Genomic DNA, 8,918 nt, shown 5'->3' on the forward strand with positions numbered 1-8,918 from the left:
TAAAACACCGGTTGCTGCAATCCTAGCTAACATTAATTTCCATTTACTGTGCAAGTGTACGTGCCTGTTTCAACATGTTAATACTCTTTTTGTTATCTATAGGGCCAGTGCGGTACTTGATTGATAGACGTTTCTATCACGATTCTATACTATTTCCAATGATTTTATGGCATAGCCAACTCGTGTTCATGAATGTATGATATAGCAATAACCTAAGCTGAACTGTTCTGAACGTTTTCTCAGTCCGGATGACAATTCACAATGTAAAATTGGTTATAATGAGAATGAACCATTGATAAACAGCACACTGTAGGACTAGACAAGACAGCTATACGTCGTAAAATCAATCTATCTTTCGCAGATCACTCCTCTCAGCCCTTCCGATCTTGCGTTGAACATGTGCTGATCCAAACTGGTCCACTTTTGATCGATTGATATCGCCATGCAGCAGCAATATGCGTCATCCTCATGTGGAAGTCCGGGATGCCATTTTACAAAAGGTGCAGCGGTCCCGTTGGAGAGTCGGACACTCTGTGTCTGTGGATAACACAGAATTTGTCGTTTTAGTTTCACAAACTTTTAGTCTTTACCACAGGGACGGGCAAGATACGGCCCGCGAAGGAATTTTGAGCTGCCCGCAGATATTTTTTACCCTGAAAGTGAAATTTTAATATAAAAGTATTGAGAAATTTCAAGTTTTTTACCCTGAAAGTGAAATTTGAATATGAAAGTATTGACAAAATCCAAGTTTGCCAACCTGCGAAAGATGATCATGAAATGACTTGCTCTGTTCGGGTGTACAGACATTTTCGACCATTAGCTTCAACGAAACAAGGCTGCGTTCCAATATTATATAACTGATGTTCACGTGCAGTCGTTACTAAGGGTTTGTACATGTGACATGCAGCCAGAGTTCAAGGAACTCGTTGACAACTTTGACCGACCACAGATGTCTGAATGACTTCAACAGTTAGTGTTAATAAATTCATTAAATACTGTTTCTTGGTCTCTGTGCTTTAAACCTAAAGTTTACATTAAATACGATTTATTACTTGTATAGATTGATAATTACGCGATTTATGTATATATTATATAATCCGGCCCGCCAACAACTTCCTTTTTCCATATCCGGCCCGCCGACCGGAGTAGTTACCCGCCCCTGCTTTACCATATACACCAGTGGTTCTCAACCTTTTTGACCTCGTGGCACACTTTGAAAATGAGAAATATCTCGCGGCACACTTGGTTCTCAACTTTTTAGGCTTACGGCACCTGAGAAGTACCAAAATTTTCCAGCAATGTTCCCTCTAATTTTTCGCGAGTCTGCGCGCACTCACCAACTCACTGCGCAGCCCTTGAACAAGAGTGCGTAATGATTAAAAATAATTTTAAAAAAAAGATAAAAAAGGTCATCGCTTCGGCATTTTGTGCGCAGCTTAGATTTTCTGTGCGCAGAGACCGTGTCGGCACTGCAAAATTGAGCGTGCGTGCAGCTTAAATGGAACAGTGCTTAACAGCAACCATAGTCGTACAGACGGGGTCTCTGACGAAGTACTTCTGCCTTTTCGGAGCACTCAATTAGGATTTTCTCAGCTTGAAAGAGAAAATTATGTTATCTTCTATATCTGCGGACATGTTACAAATATGTCCACGAATGGTGTCATTTGACACGGGAATCATTTTAAATTCTTTCGCAGCTTTGGCCCCAAAGATTATTTTACAATTCTAGTGCAAACCGAAGAATAACTTTCTACGCTTCCGTGTGAGGATTTGAAATTTTAGCTATTACCTCTGCGCCACATAACTAGCCTGCTGCGATCTCGTTGAAACTTTGGTCTGCGCTTATATACCATATTTCATAAGATTTGTTTGACAATGAATCCTGCCCACTACCGTCTTTGTCGATGTAATTATAACCATCGTATCGAACAGGCCAAGCACGATCGCCACAAACGAATACGAAGGTTTTGGGACGTATACGATGCCAAAGGCATGTTCACCCATGTTGCATAGCACGCGTAATGATAGCAATACCTCAGCAGTTCTACTGGCAGGGACAGCCACACAGTTCAATTATAGTTCCAACAAACCCCGATAATAACCGCAGTGGAGAGAAATTTGGTAACTGATGTAATAAGATCAACTTTACTTCTCAATTCTCAAATTTGTCTCCGGTAAAGTAACGTTGCGCTCCGACCCCGCATTTTAACGGTAGTACCGACACGCTGTCTAACAATCGCAACGTGGGTGTCTATTCTGTGTGATTAGAATTTGGAAATGTGAACATCACTTCCAAAGGAATTCATTCCTCGGTAGTAATTAGGAAAACGATGTGTATTTGAAAACTGCATTGTCATACAGGCGCCGTCATGTCTGCTCTTCTCTGCGTCCAATCATCGCAATGTGCAAAACTTAATTCAACCTTCACGGCAGGCTATATGTCGGGAAAAGCGAATTCGCGGGGGTATTGATTGCAGGCATGACAGTAATTTTGGTTTGTCAAATTAATCAAATTTCAGCTTTCGTTAGTAACATCACGGTAAGCCAGAGGTCTCAAAGACACGGCCCGCGAGTGCATTTTGTGCGGCCCGCGACGGCATTTTGGAATCTCAAGTATTCAACAATATATTCAAGTGCCTTATATATCTTTTTTAGATATAGGAACTTAAAATTCACCCTGAAACTGTTATAAAAACCACTCAAATCTCAACAAACTTCACTCTGACGTCACCTTCAAAAGCTTCCATGCGGTAGAAGATCAGCTATTACGTCACATTTCTAGTTCATGATGATAAAACATGACCCGTTGATGATTCGTGACTGAAAATTGTTATTTGGTTTGGTGCGACCTTCTCGTAAAATTGCTCGATTTCGGATTGAATGGGTGGTTAAATAAAAATGACTCGAGTTGAGTCCGGTCAGACGTTAAAATCGGAGACGGACTTGCGACTCGGAACGGTATCTATGACACTATCATAGGGAATAGTAATACATCAAAAAGTCGTAGCTTGCTTAAGTAGGGTATATGGCTATCTAATCAGGTCAGCATTGAAGCCATTGGCATTTTGTGACTCCCGTGACATATAGTTGGTAACATGCTGGGTGTTGTTTGTTCTCTTTATCCATGTTATTATCGGTGGCGAGCAAGATAGTAGTACGCTCTGCAGCTGTAACACAAATGAATTCTTCGCTGATTGGACATTTTGATTCCAGGGGTTCTTAATCATGGTCCGCAGACCCCATCGGTATACGAAGCACCACATCAGGGTGTACGAAATGCATTGTGGAGTTAGGCCTATATGCTGTGGAATATTTTCCTGGCCAATTTATTCAACTGGAAAATAGTCTTCGCGCTACGTGCGATTTTATGTGAATGGGCTTTCTGATTTTAATATAAGTAGGCTACCATCAGAAATTGTATTGAAAATGGGCAGTAGCTACGAGAAATCATATTGGAAGCACAGCGGGTACGATCGTCAAAAAAGGTTAAGAAGCAATGCTATTACTCTGGCTCAATAATGATTATATTCAAGTCGTTATTGATATGCTCCAATATTAATTGAAGGCAAAATCTAACGCTGATTTAATTTGACTTTGGCAATGGCAGTAACAATAGCCTATATTTATCACGACTATATCAAAACCAGGATTAGGCTTCACCGCTCGAATGCTCTGATATCAGATCAATCTTCAGTAGATTTTCAAATATTCTACATAAAATTGTGGCACGTCATAGGTTCACTAGCTTAAATATTATAACCCGACAGTTTTACGATGTCATGATAATATCTATGATATCTATCACTCATTAATTAAAAGAATTATGCCCGGCACAAACACAATTTTATTAAAATATTTGAAAGTGTGATTTTTTCCGTGTCAAGCGTGAATAATACAATGGTAAATTACATTTCCACGATGTTTGTGGAATGCTTGCCTGCAGGGTCCCGTCAAATACGGCCTACTAGGAAATTATACATAGAATATCCCTAGAATTGATGCTGCGGACAGCAGTGTCATCAAAAACTTGGAATTTGGCCCGCGAGGACATTTGAGTTTGGGAGCGGTAAGCATACAACAGCAACAGATCAAATATTGTTATTGAAATCATCTGTCATTAAACCTGGATTGTTGTAGTACAGAATGAGTGAATTTTCGGTGAACTTGAATCTAGTAATTCCTTATCTTCGTTTAATCAGGAGCTCTATTCGACCATAAAATTACACTGGTCTAAGAATTTCACAAAGATTTCGCCCCAATAATTTCATTGATTGATACAGGCTAACTTTAGGTTGCTGAATCCCATTTTGTCGTCAGAATTTCTCTATCACGTCAAAGTTTTTCGGTATCTATTTTTCTCATTTTAATAAATTAATCAAATCTAGGCTTTCGTTAGTGACATTACGGTCAGCAAACAACGGCAACAGATCAAATATTGTTATTGAGATCATCTGTAACGTTGAAACCTGGGTTGTTGTAGAACAGAATAACTGAGTTTTCGTTGAACTTGAATCCAGTAGTTTTCTATCTTCTTTCGATCAGGACATCTTTTCGACCTATCAATTTATACGTGGATGCAACTATTTTTAGTCGGTAGCAGTTATCATCTTTATACATCACTCTTCGTTTAAAGATTGTTATTAGTAGCTCCGTACCTAATTTAGTTCCTGACGTTATCTATCTGTGTACATCCGTCCTGCAGACTTAATCGGTCAATGCATTTAGTGACGGCACACTGCTCTTTCGTAAAACGTAGAAGTTTTCAAACAACAAACTTTGTATTGTTGGTATATTACGTTGAAGAAATTGTTCACTCTGGTACATAACCCGAATATGTGGCCCTTTAAACTTGTTTTAAAATTAAAAGGAACAGGATGTCTGCTTTTCCAAAGAAAAAAGTGCTTCATGATAATTTGAAAGAAGTTATCATCATTAAGCTCCACCTGTACTTATCATGCTAATTCTTATTCTCCAGTTTCCATATATTGTCACATTTTACCGGAATCGAGGAAAGTTGTTTCTGAAGTGTTTTTCTTTTGGTTTATTGCCATGATATAAAAGGCTTCCTTTACATTGCCTATTATAGGCAACCAGATGAATGAAGACTGGTTCCTAACAGCTCAACACGATTGAAATAAATATGCATTGGTTCTAGGACAGTCGATCTCTCTCGACATAGGACAGTCTTTGACCTACACCAAATACCACGTGTTCTAAGCTGGAACAGAGCCAGAGATTAGCATTGGTTAATTTCGACGCTCTTTGTAAGTGTTTTGCATGATCAAACGCCAGTTCTAAATACAAAAAGCTTTACATTTTTGGTGGTTTCTGATTTGCCGTAATATTTTATTATGAACTATAGTCGATCGAAGTGATCAGCGTTGCTACTCAAGTAGCACAAGTAACGCCTTCCATTTATACTCAGTTACCAGTAGAAGTAGTCATTTCTTAGACATGTCAAAACTACTTCAAGTGGAAGACGAAATGAAAGGTATTAGGATTATTAAAAGTCAATAAATATGCAAGCATACTTGATCGGGTGAAGGGTGGTCGCACACTCTTAACAGTTCGGAGGTGGCTACATACGAAATCGCAAGATGTATCGCCGTATATGACGCAAAATGACCTTAGTGACACCACCCAAGGGTAAAATCGCCGACAAAATATATTCAGTTACCGTGATTCAGAGGCTATTTTACTCGTTTTTATGACAATTGAACTAATGACAATGGTGCAATATTATCCCGAAACTACTTTCTACTTTACAAAAACCAAATTGCAAAAGTAATTAGTTCATCCAGAACACTGTTTATGTGGATGTTGAAGTAGTTGTGAAACATTACCACTTCAGGAAGTACTGCTAGCAGCAAAAATCTACTTGAGTACCTCGAAAAATTAGAAATATTCAACATATACAATATCTCAAAAACGTGACGTGATGGAGCAAAAATAACGTCAGATTCGTATTCAGCACCCCCAAATTAGGTATAATTGACCCGAAGAAGTCCTGGCGCAAAAATCGTGTAGACTAGTGTTATTGATCGTTTGCTATGGAATAGAATTATTTATCGCATAATTTCAAAAATTTCGAATAAATCTCTCGCGGCACACTTGAGAGACGTAAATGGCACACCGGTTGAGAACCACTGATATACACTGATGGTTCTTATAAAATACGCGACAATGCTTCTTCTCGATGCAATATGAAAACCTACTTCACGATCATACGTCATTCCGATCCACGCGTGGAAAAACCCAACAGCCGATGCAAATTGCCGCATGTTTGCGGTCATCATGTAGTAGTGATCCTCCGAATAAATATCCGCCATTCTGCCGCCTTGGGAAACGCAGATCTTCCTAGCATAGTCGCAGCCTATTCCATCGAAGCCAGTTTCGACCCAAAAACATTTACCCTTGTATACCATTTGACAGATATTCGTCGGCGCTACAAATAAGGATAAATATCTGAGTCTTACGATAGGTTAGGCTTATAATTCAATGTATCATATTTCGAAAATCCTGGTATAAAGAAAGATAGACAAAATAGTTACTTTCGCTCCCCAGGCGCTTCACTTTCGCCGTCAAAGTTTCCAACAAGATTGACAGAACTTCCACTTCACGCGAATAATTTCTCAAACCTCGGAAAAAGACACATCTTGTCATTGTCGGCTTATAATTCCCTCAATTCACGTGACTCACCTAAACCCGCCATCTCTAAAGTCATTACGGCGCTGTTGCTGGTGTCTGGAATAGCTTGGGATTGATCATCGGTGCTGGTCGACGAGAGAATTTCCTGTTCCGAACATGCAGCTTGGTGAGCATTGCGGAGTCTCTGGCACCATGGATTGGAAAGCGCGTGCGCTTGTGCCACCAGCAACAGGGTGACGTATTCGAAACACTTCATTGCTCTCGCTGGTGATTGTGGGCACGGCGCTAACAATCGTCCTTTCACAGATAGCTAAATCGTCACCATTAGATTACAGATCGCGTATCATCGATGAAAGGAGGATCTTATCCGGAACTCTCGACACCGATCGAAGCCTATACTGCACGTTACGGCGCCTATACCCCAAATGAAGTAGAAGCTTGATAACACAGGTACCGGAAATCATTAAAATTGTGTGAGCCATTTGTCACCGAAAGTCGTGCAGCCTACTCCTTTTCACCCGCCGCTTTTGCATTATCGACAAGACTTGAATAACTAGAAGTTATATGGTGGTATGATAAGATTAAACTTGAGCGAAATGCCAGTAATCTAATTTGTGGAATGTTTATATGCTCTAATTTTGACTCTCCCCTAATTTGGAAATATTGTGTAGCTCTAATTCTCCTTCTTAGCTAATTTGGAAAACGGAATATATTCTAGTTGTCTAAGTCTTTTAATGACACAAGCACACACACATTTAGGTATAGAATTTGCAATTATCAAATAAATTCTCGAATTTGCGTAATGGCCTAGCAATTTTCATTTAAACCTATCGAAACCGGATAAACTTCTGATATTCCTGGTCAAGTACCAACACATTTCAAATTGTGCTTTTCGATATACATGGATAACAATACCCGATGCAAATAGTTTTGTCTTTTATCAATGAGACTGAATGTAGATATTTACTATATGTCAAATATCTGTTAATCGATTATTTGGAATTAGAAGCACACATGGCACGAGCTTTGTGAGCATTGTTTTGGTATATTCATGGTGTTGGTCCATATCATATAAAAATCTTTCATCATATAAAGCCAAATGCTCGATTGAATTGTGTAGAAAAAAGGCACTGGTATTCATCCAGGCCGTTGCTTTCGCCCGTTTTTGGTTAGAGGATGCAATCATCCGAGGATATTTCACTCACATAATTGATGCAGACTGTAGGATATGACAGAGAGACAGTTTTTATTGAGCAAAAAATTACATTCAAAAACAAAATACATGTTGCAGCGATACGGTTCCTTAGGGACCATCTAGTCAGCTGCAGCGATGGAGTACAAAAATCGTCTTTTAATAGAGTCTCGCGTCAAGAATAAATTAAAAACAGGTAGAACAGTGGTAAGTTGGAACAACAACAGAGTAACAGGCAACAATAATAAAGAAGTAAACTAAAGAATGAAATGCAATGAAAACAAAAAATAAATAGAAGATGGATAAATGTACGGAGTTGTCAGTTCAAATTATGAAAAAGAAACAATTTGGCAACATAAGATTATCTAATCCAATATACGGCAATTACAATGCAAATCTAACTAACTTCAATATGACAAGAGTAAATGAGATTTAAATTCGCGACAAAAGGCTGAAAAAGACATTTCCCTCATGGCTAAAGGAATGTCATTCCATATTTTTGGTCCATGATATATGATTGATCTGCGGCAAGAAAACTAAACATGGCATTTACTATCAGCTATAGGTCCAATGCCCCATTCAGCTTATCCAGTGTGACCTAAAACACCTATACGCTCGATAATTTGAATAAAGATGAAGATCTTAGGGATAGCAGACCTAATGATGAAGATTTTGAAATCGAAGTTGATTCAGAACGCAGAGTAGTCCATCAACACGAATTATTGATTTGACATAAGCTTTGGGACTTGGAATAGAAGGAATCTTAGGAACTTTTAACATCCTTACGAAGTGAGAAAAGATTACTTGGCAAAGTAGAGAAGGTATCTCATTTTCGATCAGGAGAAACGGACTCTTTTCGTAGGCCTACTTTCGGTAGCTTCGAGTATTGCCATGATACTGGCATTGGCATGATACCGTTACCATGGATTACTGGAGGAGTTAGGAATACCGATTTAGAGTTTAAGTGAATGGCAAACGCCTCTAGGTAGCCCAAAAAGGATCCTTAATTGTGGCAGTAACAATTGCACACTCAGTTAGTCTTCGTGAATTATACAGAAACATTGAGTATATTACAGAA

At 39.0% G+C, this 8,918-nt stretch overlaps 1 protein-coding gene across 2 annotated transcripts; it reads right to left on the minus strand.

Moving 5' to 3' along the window:
- Nucleotides 1–259: 259 nt before the first annotated feature.
- LOC145439297 (uncharacterized) lies at nt 260–7,095 on the minus strand. 2 transcript variants are annotated; one of them, XM_080316798.1, is made up of 4 exons: nt 6,700–7,083; nt 6,552–6,638; nt 6,216–6,445; nt 260–537 (listed from the first exon to the last, which is right to left on the minus strand). In XM_080316798.1, the coding sequence occupies exons 1-4, from the start codon at nt 6,902–6,904 to the stop codon at nt 349–351; spliced, it is 711 nt and encodes a 236-aa protein (XP_080172924.1). In that variant the 5' UTR covers nt 6,905–7,083; the 3' UTR covers nt 260–348. The 2 variants fall into 2 exon arrangements, with proteins under 2 accessions (XP_080172924.1, XP_080172925.1); XM_080316799.1 differs by lacking the exon at nt 260–537 and adding an exon at nt 2,341–3,167 and having other exon boundaries at nt 6,700–7,095.
- Nucleotides 7,096–8,918: the final 1,823 nt, after the last annotated feature.

The sequence above is a fragment of the Botryllus schlosseri genome, chromosome 5, assembly GCF_051294905.1.
Source record: "Botryllus schlosseri isolate E-star chromosome 5, Bs_hap1, whole genome shotgun sequence".
NCBI lineage: Eukaryota > Metazoa > Chordata > Ascidiacea > Stolidobranchia > Styelidae > Botryllus > Botryllus schlosseri.

Excerpts from the sequence above, each read along its gene's own strand:
- LOC145439297 (XM_080316798.1), bottom strand. The coding sequence starts at position 6,904 with ATGAAGTGTTTCGAATACGTCACCCTGTTGCTGGTGGCACAAGCGCAC. Across the intron at positions 6,446-6,551 it reads GAAGCGCCTGGGGAGCGAAA|CGCCGACGAATATCTGTCAA; the intron begins GTAACTATTTTG and ends CCTTATTTGTAG. Across the intron at positions 538-6,215 it reads GAATGACGTATGATCGTGAA|ACACAGAGTGTCCGACTCTC; the intron begins GTAGGTTTTCAT and ends TGTTATCCACAG.